This window comes from Coregonus clupeaformis, chromosome 10 (assembly GCF_020615455.1).
Source record: "Coregonus clupeaformis isolate EN_2021a chromosome 10, ASM2061545v1, whole genome shotgun sequence".
Lineage (NCBI taxonomy): Eukaryota > Metazoa > Chordata > Actinopteri > Salmoniformes > Salmonidae > Coregonus > Coregonus clupeaformis.
The window spans coordinates 31000065-31015026 of NC_059201.1; the positions used below are offsets into that span (position 1 = coordinate 31000065).

Consider the following 14962-nt stretch of genomic DNA (forward strand, 5'->3'; position numbering starts at 1 on the left):
GTGTGCAAAGCTGTCATGAAGGCAAAGGGTGGCTACTTTGAAGAATCTCAAACATAAAATATATTTTGATTTATTTAACACTTTTTTGGTTACTACTTGATTCCATATGTGTTATTTCATAGTTTTGATGTCCTAAGAGTGTGCAAAGCTGTCATGAAGGCAAAGGGTGGCTACTTTGAAGAATCTCAAACATAAAATATATTTTGATTTATTTAACACTTTTTTGGTTACTACATGATTCCATATGTGTTATTTCATAGTTTTGATGTCCTAAGAGTGTGCAAAGCTGTCATGAAGGCAAAGGGTGGCTACTTTGAAGAATCTCAAACATAAAATATATTTTGATTTATTTAACACTTTTTTGGTTACTACTTGATTCCATATGTGTTATTTCATAGTTTTGATGTCTTCACTATTATTCTACAATGTAGAAAATAGTAAAAATAAAGAAAAACCCTGGAATGAGTAGGTATGTCTAAACTTTTGACTAGTACTGTATATCACATTTTAAAGAGGCAGACAGCATGCACCCTTCATGGTCTGATTTTAAGCACATTGCTGTTCGGTCTACAGAAAAAGGTAGCCAAGCATCATGTTTTAATCCTGCCATTTATTGTGTTACCATGCCAGTTGTTGCGGAGCCATCTATAATTGATTGGGGATTCAGTGGTGCTCGCAGGTGTTAAACATGCAATACACGCACACACACACACACACCAATTGTGCCGTCGGTTTATGTGACCACTGCCACTGGTGGAATGGTTGGAATTAGAGGTGACAAACAATAGAAGCAAAGAATGTGTGTGACAGGTGCAGAGCAGTTCCAAGTCATCTGAAACAGGTGCACTCTCCCCTCTCCCTTCAATTGTTCTCTCAAGCCTAGATGTGGGCTCCTGCCTGTATCTGTCCAGTATGTTGACCCAAATACTCTATCCTATTCCTAACTCAGAAACAGAGTTTAGCTAGTTGTTAGAACTTTCATCAAACATCACTCTAAATGTAATTCATAACCAGTAGCCTACATGTGACTCATATCCATACATTACATATATAATCTTCGTTTACTTAAGCTTTTAGCTCCCTTGCGTTCAATGCAGAGAAATTGATATGCATTTTTACATTTAAATTTTAGTCATTTTAGCAGACGCTCTTATCCAGAGCGACTTACAGTTAGTGAATACATATTTATTTTTTATACTGGCCCCCCGTGGGAATTGAACCCACATCCCTGGCGTTGCAAACGCCATGCTCTATCAACTGAGCTACATCCCCGCCGGCCATTCCCTCCCCTACCCTGGACGACGCTGGGCCAATTGTGCGACGCCCATGAGTCTCCCGGTCGCGGCCGGCTGCGACAGAGCCTGGATTCGAACCAGGATCTCTAGTGGCACAGTTAGCACTGCGATGCAGTGTGTTTTGGGGGCCCCCTATCTCTAGCACACAGTGTACACTACAGGGGTCATGGTACAGTCTGAATTACACACTGCTAATGGAGCTACTGCAGAGCACACTCAGTCCATGTCTTTACAATACATTACAATGTTTTACAATATTTGGATAAGCACGTTGCCTGGCAGCTATGTTGTATAGACTTTGAACGTAATACATAATCAAACAGAAGGCAGCCTTTGCTAGATTATTACTCCTATTATATTGAGCTGCATGCCACTGCTAGCACGGCTGGGCTGGATGGCATCATATAAGAGTGAGGTCTTTATATTGTCTGATTCTAGCCTCGGACACATTTCCCCTAGATCCCTGCAACCTGTTTTGCAAGGTGAGCAGAGATGATTTTAACTCAGAATTTCTGAGATTGTTATTTTTAAATAGCAGATGTGTAAATACACTCAGGAGGACTTAGATAGTTTGGCAATTTTGGCTTGTGCTGGCAGATGGTGCGCTAGGTTAGCTAAATAAAAGACAGCCCCTGTTTGAAACATCAGCCTGGGCCGGTCCTCAGGAGACCAGGCACAGAGTCTCTCTCAGAATAGCCTGTTGTTAGGCGAGGTTAGAGGTTGATTTACAAGGGCGTAAACGTTAAAGGATAAGTGGTTGTTTTTTTACAACCAAATCTCTATTTTTGATGTAAATGGAATGTTATAGAAGGGTCCTGTCACGCCCTGACTCAGGGGACGTTTATTTGTTGAGTCAGGGTGTGTATATTCCATGTTGTGTTGTTTCTATGGTGTAGTATCTGGTATGTCTATTTCTATGTTGGCCGGGGTGGTTCCCAATCAGAGGCAGCTGTCGCTCGTTGTCTCTGATTGGGGACCATACTTAGGTAGCCTTTTGGCACCTGTTATTTGTGGGATCTTGTTCCGTATAGGTTTGTTGTGTGTACCTTAAGACTTCACGTATCGTTTGTTTGTTGTTTTGTCGTGTTTGCACAGTTGTAATAAACATGTACGCTTATCACGCTGCGCCTTGGTTCGACCAATCTTTAAATGATCGTGACAGAAGATCCCACCAAATGAGGACCAAGCAGCGTGTCCAGGAGCAGACAACCTGGACCTGGGAGGAGATCCTGGACGGGAAGGGATCCTGGACTTGGGAGGAGATTCAGGCCTGAATGGATCGCCGTCCTTGGGAGGAGACAGTGGAGGCGCGCTATAGAGAGGAGCAGCGGCAACGCAGAAGGTGCCGGCCGAGGAGGAAGGCCGAGAGACAGCCCCAAGAAAAAAATTTTTGGGGGCTAAAAGGGTGGTTGGCGGAGCCTAGTGTTAGAGCAGAGCCAACTCCCCGTACTCATGCAAGGAAGCGTGTGACTGGGCAGGCTCCGTGTTATGCGGAGCTACGTACTGTGCCGCGAGTGTTCCGGCACAGTCCTGTACGTCCTGTGCTAGCACCACGCACGTGTCGTGCGAAGATGGGCATTCAGCCAGGACGGGGTGTGCCGGCTCAACGCTCGTGGTCTCCAGTACGCCTCCTCGGTCCCGTATATCCTGCGCCGGTGCTACGTACTGTATCGCCAGTACGCGTGCACAGCCCCGTACGTCCTGTGCTAATGCCTCACACATACAGCTCTCCGCTCCACACCTCCAGTCCGCCTCCACAGTCCGGTACGGCCCGTTCCTGCTCCCCGCACCAAGCCAGTGGTGCATGTTCCCAGTCCGGCCCGGCCCGTTCCTGCTCCCCGCACCAAGCCAGTGGTGCGTGTTTCCAGTCCGGCCCGGCCCGTTCCTGCTCCCCGCACCAAGCCAGTGGTGCGTGTTCCCAGTCCGGCCCGGCCCGTTCCTGTCCCTCGCACCAAGCCAGTGGTGCGCTTCTCCAGCCCAGTCCGGCCTGTTCCTGTCCCTCGCACCAAGCCAGTGGTGCGCGTCGTCAGCCCGGTCCGGCCTGTTCCTGCCCCTCGCACCAAGCCAGTGGTGCGCGTCGCCAGCCCGGCCCGGCCTGTTCCTGCCCCTCGCACCAAGCCAGTGGTGCGCGTCGCCAGCCCGGTCCGGCCTGTTCCTGCCCCTCGCACCAAGCCAGTGGTGCGCGTTGCCAGCCCGGTCCGGCCTGTTCCTGTCCCTCGCACCAATTTTTTTTACATTTGCATAAGTATTCAGACCCTTTACTTAGTACTTTGTTGAAGCACCTTTGGCAGCGATTACAGCCTTGAGTCTTCTTGGGTATGACGCTTGGCACACCTGTATTTGGGGAGTTTCTCCCATTCTTCTCTGCAGATCCTCTCAAACTCTGTCAGGTTGGATGGGGAGCGTCGCTGCACAGCTATTTTTAGGTCTCTCCAGAGATGTTAGATTGGGTTCAAGTCCGGGCTCTGGCTGGGCCACTCAAGGACATTCTGAGACTTGTCCCGAAGCCACACCTACGTTGTCTTGGCTGTGTGCTTAGGGTCATTGTACTGTTGGAAGGTAAACCTTCGCCCCAGTCTGAGGTCCTGAGCGCTCTGGAGCAGGTTTTCATCAAGGTTCTCTCTGTACTTTGCTCCGTTCATCTTTCCCTCGATCCTGAATAGTCTCCCAGTCCCTGCCCCCGAAAAACATCCCCACAGAATGACGCTGCCACCAACATGCTTCACCGTAAGGATAGTGCCAGGTTTCCTCCAGACTTGACGCTTGCCATTCAGGCCAAAGAGTTCAATCTTGGTTTCATCAGACCAGAGAATCTTGTTTTTCATGGTCTGAGAGTCCTTTAGGTGCCTTTTTGGCAAACTCCAAGCGGGCTGTCATTTGCCTTTTTACTGAAGAGTGGCTTCCGTCTGGCCACTCTACAATAAAGGCCTGCTTGGTGGAGTGCTGCAGAGATGGTTGTCCTTCTGGAAGGTTCTCCCATATCCACAGAGGAACTCTGGAAGTCTGTCAGAGTAACCATCGGGATCTTGGTCACCTCCCTGACCAAGGCCCTTCTCCCCCGATTGCTCAGTTTGGCCGGGCAGCCAGCTCTAGGAAGAGTCTTGGTGGTTCCAAACTTCTTCCATTTAAGAATGATGGCGGCCACTGTGTTCTTGGGGACCTTCAATGCTGCAGAAATGTTTTGGTACCCTTCCCCAGATCTGTGCCTCGACACAATCCTGTCTCGTAGCTCTACGGACAATTCCTTTGACCTCATAGACAGGTGTGTGCATTTCCAAAACATTTGTATTTAATTTTTGATTTAACCTTTATTTCACTAGGCAAGTCGGTTAAGAACAAATTCTTATTTACAATAATGGCCTTTTATAGACAGGTGTGTGCATTTCCAAATCATGTCCAATCAGTTGAATTTACCACAGGTGGACTCCAATCAAGTTGTAGAAATATCTCAAGGGATGATCAATGGAAACAGGATGCACCTGAGCTCAATTTCGAGTCTCATAGCAAAGGGTCTGAATACTTATATAAATAAGGTATTTTTTAAAACATTTAACATTTTCACAAAAAAAAATCTCTTTTCGCTTTGTCATTATGTGGTATTGTGTGTAGATTGATGAGGAAAATGTTGTATTTAATCAATTTTAGAGTAAGGCTGTAACGTAACAAAATGTGGAAAAAGTAAAGGGGTCTGAATACTTTCTGAATGCACTGAACTACTGGACTACTGGTATCGTTTTAAAATTGAGAACATATAGCTGAACAATATGTAAACAATGGGTGAGTTAAGCTATTTTCTGCTTCAGATACCACAATGTCAAGGGGTGCATTGCAAATGCCCATAGGGCTAAATTCCACTGTTTCCCAACTACGGTCCTCGAGTACCCCCAACAGTACGGTTTATTGTAGCCTCGGACAAACACACCTGATTCAACTTGTCAACTAGTCATCAGGCCCTCGGAGTTGAATCAGGTATGTTTGTCCGGGGCTACAACAAAGATGTCTGTTGTTGGGGATACTCAAGGACTGGAGTTGGGAACCACTGCTGTAGGCCTATTGCTGCATTGGCATTGCATGCCATTATCAGCTGCAAAATGGGTTCACATGGCTGATATCCTGAAAAGATTGTGACAATCAAATAAAACTAATTGGAGAGCTTATGACTGAACAGAAAGGTCATGTTCATTTGAAAATACAACACAGAAATAGACAAATTAGAGACAGATTTCCTTCCCCTCTATATTGCAGGATTGTGATCTGTGATTAATCAACATTGACACTAGTTCATCTTGAATAATAGTCAGGCTAACAATTTAAAACAAGTTTAAACACTTAACTTCAAAGAATCAACACTTCAATATAATTTCAAAGTGTACAGGTAAGCTAACTCATACTGTATGTAAAGGTTAGACATTTTAGTAACAAGTAGGCTATTATTACTAAAGCATAATTTCAGGTGTACAAAATAAAGTCAACACCAGAGGTGGCCAACCTTGCTCCACTGATACCTGAGGGGAGCAGACTTCTTTTCCAGTCCAGCAATAGCACACTTTTTTATTTTTTAGCAGACACTCTTATCCAGAGCGACTTACAGGAGCAATTAGGGTTAAGTGCCTTGCTCAAGGGCACATCGACAGATTTTTCACCTAGTCGGCTCAGGGCTTAGAACCAGCAACCTTTCGGTTACTGGCACAACGCTCTTAACCACTAAGCTACCTGCCGCCCACACTTGATTATTAACTAATTAGGTTTGATACATTGAATCAGGTGTCATTGTGCTGGGCTCGAACAGAAGCCTGCACACCCTGCAGGGTTGGCCTGCTGTTGTCATAATAGGTTTATACATTGTGTGTGACTTTAAAACTTTTTTTCACAAGATGTGCTAACATACGTACACATACGGTAGATATACAAAAGTATGTGGACACCCCTTCAAATTAGTGGAATCGGCTGTTTCAGCCATACCCGTTGCTGACAGGTGTATACAATCAAGCACACAGCCATGCAATCTCCATAGACAAACATTGGCAGTAGAATGGCCTTACTGAAGAGCTCTGACTTTCAACATGGCACCGTCATAGGATGCCTCCTTTCCAACAAGTCAGTTCGTCAAATTTCTACCCTGCTAGAGCTGCCCCGGTCAACTGTAAGTGCTGTTATTGTGAAGTGGAAACGTCTAGGAGCAACAACGGCCACACAAGCTCACAGAACGGGACCATTGAGTGCTGAAGGGCGTAGCGCGTAAAAATTGCCTCCTCAGTTGCAACACTCACTACTGAGTTCCAAACTGCCTCTGGAAGCAATGTCAGCACAAGAACTGTTCGTCGGGAGCTTCATGAAATGGGTTTCCATGGCCAAGCAGCCACACACAAGCCTAAGATCACCATGCGCAATGCCAAATGTCGGCTGGAGTGGTGTAAAGCTCGCCGCCATTGGACTCTGGAGTAGTGGAAACGCTCTCTCTGGAGTGATGAATCACGCCTCACCATCTGGCAGTCCGACGGACTAATCTGGGTTTGGCGGATGCCAGGAGAATGCTACCTCCCCCAATGCATAGTTCCAACTGTAAAGTTTGGTGGAGGAGGAATAATGGTCTGGGGCTGTTTTTCATGGTTCGGGCTAGGCCCCTTCATTCCAGTGAAGGGAAATTGTAACGCTACAGCATACAATGACATTCTAGACGATTCTGTGCTTCCAACTTTGTGGCAACAGTTTGAGGAAGGACCTTTCCTGTTTCAGCATGACAATGCCCCCGTGCACAAAGCGAGGTCCATACAGAAATGCTTTGTCGAGATTGGTGTGGAAAATCTTGACTGGCCTGCACAGAGCCCTGACCTCAACCCCATTGAACACCTTGGGATGAATTGGAACGATGACTGCGAGCCAGGCCTAATCGCCCAACATCAGTACCCGACCTCACTAATGCTCTTGTGGCTGAATGGAAGCAAGTCCCCGCAGCAATGTTCCAACATCTAGCGGAAAGCCTTCCCAGAAGAGTAGAGGCTGTTATAGCAGCAAAGGGGGGACCAACTCCATATTAATGCCCATGATCTTGGAATAAGATGTTCGACGAGCAGGTGTCCACATACATTTGGTCATGTAGTGTACCTAGCTACAAATGCATTTGGAGTTACAACGATAAATACAGCAAGATACCTAGCTAACCATATTTAATTCACTTACATAACTTTACATACTAAATAATGGGCAATCTTCCTGAAGTTTCGGTGGTAGCAAAACGCAGCCAGCCATGTGGACGATTGGAGGACTTCCAACAACAGACTGATTTTGGTCTTCCAACATGATGCCTGGTGCGGTTGATAGGTGATTTATGACGCAACTGTAAGCCCTCTATGAGTTTACCAGTCAAATTGACAGGGTTAGAGGTTCCAAGCCTGTTCTATTCATTCTATTTCTATGTGTGCTGCTGCTGCATTGTGGGGAGTGTTGCCTAGGCTACAACACCTTGCTTGTTTCAGCAAGGAACAACAAAGTTTCATAGGTTGTTAAGAGTCCATGTTACGCCAGAAACAGGCTCAACCACACAAATGCCTGGCCGTTCAGTCTTCAGTCAGCTGTTCATTCCACATAAACATGAATAATAAGTATTATTCTTTTTCTTTACGGTTATTTAATTTTCATGACGGTCTTCATCCTTAACCGTCGGTTACACGCTTGTACGATAATTGTGCCAGCCCTAGTTATGCCCCATTGGTTTCGATTTCTGTTGACTTGAAGCAGCACTGTCAGTGAATCAGACATGCCACACTAGCATTGGAACGAAAGTTCCACTTCAGCCGTTAGCAGACTTATCTGCCTTTTACGTCAGCTTGTATGGCTCCTGTTAGCCCTGTACAGAACCCATTGTGTATAGGCTCCTGTCTGCTCAGTGCGCTGTGACTGAGGTACTTGGAAGAAAACCGTTTCTTCACAATAGTTTATCGCTCTGAGGCAATCAATTTAAGCTGGACTGGAATTTGAGTTCGATTGAAAACCAAACCTAAACAATGACAGAACTGTGTGTTGCCCTATTTTTAGACAATGCAATGTCCACTCCTATGTTTTGCACTGCTGGGAAAATTGCCATTTACACTTTGGGCTGTTTTAAAACAATGTAGAAGATACCATGAGCAAAATGCTGTTGTTCTGCCTTCTGGGAAAACGCCATTCAACATATCCAAGTTATTTTGGGACCAAACTGTAAATTGTGGGTGATAGATAAAGTTATTATTCAGAATAACTGACACACAAGGGCTAGGAGAAACAGGATAGAGGCGATAGTCGGCGTGTGTGTGTGTGTGTGTGTGTGTGTGTGTGTGTGTGTGTGTGTGTGTGTGTGTGTGTGTGTGTGTGTGTGTGTGTGTGTGTGTGTGTCATGCGCACGTTGGTCTTTTGGTTTCGGTGTAGCGCTCTGCTCTGTCGCGTGTTCTCTGTTTGGAGAGGTGTTTTTCTATTTTACTTATTTTGAGTCATCCTAGAATAACCATGTGCAGACGTCTCCTTGACCCAGATGGGGGACAAAGGGCCAGTGTGCCTTCCATGGAGAAGAGGGAATGTGTTATCAGATCTAGAGAATAGTAAGCGCAAAACACCAGCATTATGAGGACATATTTTACCATTTTCTCTTAAGCACTGTCTTACCTCTGGCATAGTAGATGTATTGTGTCTAGGCTTCACATACAGTATTGTCCGTTGTGTCGGCTTAAGTGCCTCTCAGGAGTATAACCATAGCACTCTCCCAATACATCATGACTGCTTCAATTTAAAATACGTTATCCTGAAGAAAATCAGGTGTCACACGAGTACGTTTAATGAGTTAATTTTAGATCGTTATAAAACATTTAGAGTAGTGTTTAACTTTACTGTGGTTATGCAGACTGCGAGACACTGGTTCAGCAAGACACTGGTTCCACTTTGTGTCCTAACTACTGTTTATTTACCCAGGAGGAAAGGCCCTTATGCAACCACTATACCCCATGCTGCTCCCAGGGCCAGATTAATGCAGGAGCTTACTGGGGCTGAATCCCCTTGGCCCAGGCCCGTGGGGGGACCAATAAGCAGCAAAAAAAATAAAGGAAATATATACAGTATAAATGTAATATATATACATTTTCTTATCATACTGCAACTGCCAACCACAGGAGTATTCAGGAGCCCGCTCTCAATGAGGCAGCCTGCTGCCGCTCTGCTAATCGTCAGATTGGGAAGGAGAGGAGGTAGGGGTAACTGGGGGTCCCTGCCTTGATTGGGTAACTGATTAATAGAAAATAAAATAAAATATAAACTGCATAATAAATAAAGGTCAAGAGCCATGCGTCCTCCGAAACCGCACTGCTTCTTGACAACACTACTCGCTTAACCCAGAAGCCAGCCGCACCAATGTGCCAATGTGAAACAGCGTCCAGCTGTTGACCGAAGTCAGCTTGCAGGCGCCCGGCCCACCACAAGGAGTCGCTAGAGCGCTATGGGACAAGGAAATCCCAGCCAGTCAAACCCTCCCTTAATCTGAACGACACTGGGCCAATTGTACGCCGCCTCATGGGTCTCTCGGTCACGGACAGCTGTGACACAGCCTGGGATCGAACCCAGATCTGTAGTGATGCCTCAAGCACTGCGATGCAGTGCCTTAGACCGCTGCGCCACTCGGGAGGCCTCATGGATTACATTTTTATCACGAGCACAATTAGGTAACTGCCAAAATAAAGGAAACCCACACCATAACATATTATTTGTATCCTTCATTGTTTCCTTTATTTTGGCAGTTACCGGTTGCCTATGGTCGGGAAGGCTGCAATTTGGCCAGCATGTGTCCCGGGGCCTATGATTTCTTTATTTGGCCCTGGCTGCTCCTACACAGCTGTGGCCTTCACACATGACCTTTAACCCCTGGTTTCCTGTCAGCACGTTCGCGTTGCAGCGTCTTGTTCACGTCTCTCCGCTGCTGTGTTTTCTCTCTCTGTTTTTTCTCTCTCATTACAATAATGTAATGGCAAACACTTGACTTTGACAGGATGGAATCCAGAGTGAAATGCTCTTCTTGCTGCTGTAAGGGAAAGCCTCTATGGGGGACTGGGAGCTGAAGGGTGGGGTGTGTGGAATAGGACTATTGACTGCTTGGAAGGCCCGTGATGATACCAGTATCGTGATACTCGTCAGCATCGTGGCGAGGAAACAAAACACAAAGCGGACTGAACTTATTTAGGAAACAGCCCTAATGTTGGAAACAAGCATCATTATGTTGTCATCCAGAGTCACATTTATTTATTTTCCAAGCTATAGCACACAATATTTTACATACAGCAGGTTTTTAAAGGACCAAAGAGTTTGGTCTGCTTTGTGTTTTCATTTTTTTCATGAAAAATATATTGCGATACTGGTATCACAGCCCTACTGCTTAGGCCTCCAGTTTGACTATACCTTCATTACCACCCCTTAAGCTGGTGATCCATCAGTGTAAATATTGTCCCCTCCTCGACTGAAACAAGCCTACCCATGGTGCCTCACTGCAGGACTCTTTTGGGATCAGCTAGACTTGTAAACGTTACCCCCTCATCATGCCCATCCCTCATGACCCAAACACTCTCTCACTCTCTCTTTCTCTCTCTCTCTCTTTCTCCCTCGCTCTCTCTCTCCGACTCACACACTTACTCTCGCACTCACATAGTGATGTATGTGGACACTTAAATACTTTCACTGCAGATACTCAGAAGAACAGGGCTAAGTTACAGATAAGATACAGATGTATTTGTCTCTCTTTCTTGAAGAGGTTGGTCATATTATAGTCATATTCTGTGACACTGAATTATGTGTTCTTGTTCACAGTGGGAGCCAGATGGACAGTAGAGACGCACACACTGACAGTGACAGCACACAGGCAGGGGTGGTTTAGAGGGCCTCTGTCCCCCTGTATGTTCACCTGAATGTGGCTGAAGAACAGGGCAATACATAGATTGTTTCCAAGGTGCTTTATGCCGAATGCAAAGGTAGTACTGTCAACTTGGCTGGCACTCTGCTCTTCTGAGGCTATTTTGAGGCTGGGGGTGCAGGGGACTTACTTGGCAGGATCACAAGGAACAAATGTGGGCATGTGACAGGCACTGTGGGCTGTGCTGGACACCCTGCGCCCCCTCTCTACCACAGGTACCCTGGACATGTGTCCCAAACTGGAGGGAAAGGGAAAGAGACCCTGTGTCCATGAACTGGGAGTGCAATTCCTATCTCTACCTTCTGCCTCCCCTCCTCACCAACCCCTCCTTCTGCCCCTCCTCCTCACCAACCCCTCCTTCTGCCTCCCCTCCTCACCAACCCCTCCTTCTGCCTCCCCTCCTCACCAACCCCTCCTTCTGCCTCCCCTCCTCACCAACCCCTCCTTCTGCCTCCCCTCCTCACCAACCCCTCCTTCTGCCTCCCCTCCTCCCCTCCTCACCAACCCCTCCTTCTGCCCATCCTCCTCAACAACCCCTCCTTCTGCCTCCCCTCCTCACCAACCCCTCCTTCTGCCTCCACTCCTCACCAACCCCTCCTTCTGCCCCTCCTCCTCACCAACCCCTCCTTCTGCCTCCCCTCCTCACCAACCCCCTCCTTCTGCCTCCCCTCCTCACCAACCCCTCCTTCTGCCTCCACTCCTCACCAACCCCTCCTTCTGCCTCCACTCCTCACCAACCCCTCCTTCTGCCTCCACGCCTCACCAGCCCCCAGCCTGGTTCTCAGCCCAGTAGAAGGACACAGGCTCCGGCTGGCTGTGGTCCCTCATGGATTCATTGGCACACTTAAAGCTGCTCTGCATCAGGAAACTAGATCATAACATCATCACACTCATCATCAAACATCAGAATGAGCTGTATCACTTTTCAGTTAAGTCAGGAACCCATTTTGATTCAATCTGACAGGTTACCCCCTTCTCAATGACACATTCCTCTGTACCCTGTCTGTGTGTATGTGGGCCAGTCTCTCCCCCTCCCCACCCCGGCCCTCTGTGTTCTGATGAGTTAGCTGCTAGTGTTCCTCACGCTATGCCCTGTGTGATGCTGCTGGAGAGGATAGTGCTCTCCAGGCCTGCTGGCTGCCGGCTGTGGTCCTAGTGCCGTACTGAGTGTGTCCACCTGTCCCTTAGTCAGATTACAGACACACAGTGCTACTCCTGCTGCTCCTCTGCCCACCAGAGGGATGACATCACTGCTGAATCAGCGTTCTATAGCACTGTCTCACACACAGATGGACACGTGTTGTGGTCGCAAACATTCATACTCTCCATATGGGTCATGTGAGGGTGTTTGCAGTCCGTGTTTGACTGTGTAAGTTGTGTACAGGTTGTTTGTTGGATGAGCAACATGTAACAGGGATGGTCATTTCAGTAGGATTTCCAGACCGAACCAATTGTTTGTGTTATTAATGGCTTCAAAGCTGTTTGCCTCTTCCTCGTTGTTCTCAGTCCTAACAGCAATATTTCCTGTGTCTGTTTTCAGTCCTGATTGGGTGGAGATCCTGGAACCACGCTCTCAGGAGCGCATGTACCTGAACCTGGCCACCGGCGAATGCGGCTGGGACCCTCCCATGGGCATCCCTGTTCGTCAGGCCGACGGTAACCAGTGGTGGGAGCTCTTTGACCCCCAGAGCGGCCGCTTTTACTACTACAATTCCATGGGACGGCGGACTGTCTGGCACCGACCCCAGGGGGGTGACATAGTGCCCCTGTCTCAGCTACAGGCTATGAAGCACTGTTCTGAGGCCAAGCGGGCTGGGGAGAGCGGAGAAAGGCACCATGGGGCAGGAAGCCTGGTCAGTACAGGGAGCCAGGGACGCCGCACCCCTCTCTCAGAGCACCATGGGGCAGGGAGCCAGGGGTGCCGCACTTCTCTCCCAGAGCAGGAGAGCTCCGTCTCCAAAACCCCTGAGACCCCCAGCGAGACCACGGACATGAGAACAGCTCAGGGAGACAGCAGCTCGGACGGAAGCAAGGCGTCACTGAAGTACGTCTGATCTGTCTGTTTTACTGTTGAATCAAATTACTGTTGATAGGGAGGACGTAGATGTACTTAAAAATTAGAGGATTATATTTAAGTAAAGAGGACAGGGTAATAGCAAAAAACGGATCGTTATCCCACCATGTGGCATATTGACTTTGGGCATGAGAAATTGTTGGATTATTTAGACTTTTGACCAGTAAGACTATTTCATTCTCACTTATCTTGACATTCCACATGCCACATATTTCCATAATTTTCTCTGTGAACCACACCGCGGCCGTGTAAAGTAAATTGCTACCAAATGCAAAGACGAGTGCAGTCATAAAGTACATGACATTCCCTCTCCCCTCACATTGGTAGAAAGACCCCTAACAGTAAGAGCCATTCAAAGACCCCATCATGTGCTCAGCGCTGTGGCAGCACACACAGTCCAAACCAGCATCTCCCCTTCAGAGGCAGATTCCAGACATGCCAGCTCTATTTCCCCTGGCCCGCGGCCACTAGTGCCGTCTCAGTGCCCCTGTGTGCTGCTCACTTCCGCTCTACTCCTCTCCGGCCCCATATACACTAATTTAATTTTCCTAAAACAACCCAAGGCCCCTCTTCATCAAAGACCAATGGGGGTTTCTGGTGGGGGAAGCCAAATCACACATGACTGAGGTCCTCTTTAATATCGTTTCAGAGAAGAGATGTGAAAGAGTGTTGTCTGTTCTTGGGTAATAACACGCAGAACCTCTATATTCCAGTTAGTTCTAAACAGGAGACCCTGCTGTTCCTAGAGGTGTTTGTGTCTCATCAGTTGCCCCTCTGCTCTCTGCCTGGGTCCTGGGTCTATCCTCAGCGATGTGGAGGACCTCACCTCACCGGAGCCAGCAGGAGTCTCCTACCCTCTGAGCTCCGACCCTGATTATGTAAGGTAGAAGGGAAACTAATTGTTCACCACGCTCTGTCAGAGGACCCTGGTGGAGGTACAGCCTGCTTGACTGCTTGACATTCCGTCCTTCAGAATGGTTTACGCCACAGGGATCTCCACCACTCTGCGGTCATCCCTAAAGACTAAACTTTTCCCAGAAGTCTCCATGTCTCCCCAAAACAATGGGCAGCTGTGTCTCTGAGTGGAACTCTTCTGGGCTCTGCATCCCACTTAGCCATATGGTGGTTTTCACTGGGCTTTTAATGACATACAGGTAAAAGTCAGTAAATTAGAATATTTTGAAAAACTTGATTTATTTCAGTAATTGCATTCAAAAGGTGTAACTTGTACATTATATTTATTCATTGCACACAGACTGATGCATTCAAATGTTTATTTCATTTAATTTTGATGATTTGAAGTGGCAACAAATGAAAATCCAAAATTCCGTGTGTCACAAAATTAGAATATTGTGTAAGGGTTACATTTTGAAGACACCTGGTGCCACAAACTAATCAGCTGATTAACTCAAAACACCTGCAAAGGGCTTTAAATGGTCTCTCAGTCCAGTTCTGAAGCCTACACAAACATGGGGAAGACTTCAGATTTGACAGCTGTCCAAAAGGCGACCATCGACACATTGCACAAGGAGGGAAAGACACAAAAGGTTATTGCAGAAGAGGCTGGCTGTTCTCAGAGCTCTGTGTCCAAACACATTAATAGAGAGGCAAAGGGAAGGAAAAACTGTGGTCAGAAAAAGTGTACAAGCGATAGGGATCACCGCGCCCTAG

At 47.3% G+C, this 14962-nt stretch overlaps 1 protein-coding gene across 2 annotated transcripts in view; it reads left to right on the forward strand.

Annotated features, from left to right (window-relative positions):
• The window catches only part of LOC121574995 (rho GTPase-activating protein 39-like), a 56547-nt gene that overhangs the window by 12774 nt on the left and 28811 nt on the right, over positions 1-14962 (forward strand). The window contains exon 2 of one of the 2 annotated variants that reach the window (XM_041887736.2): positions 12758-13261. In XM_041887736.2, the coding sequence (XP_041743670.2) occupies positions 12758-13261 (504 nt within the window). Of the gene's footprint in view, positions 1-12677; positions 13262-14962 lie in introns of those variants that run through there. The other variant, XM_041887735.2, reaches the window with a different exon arrangement.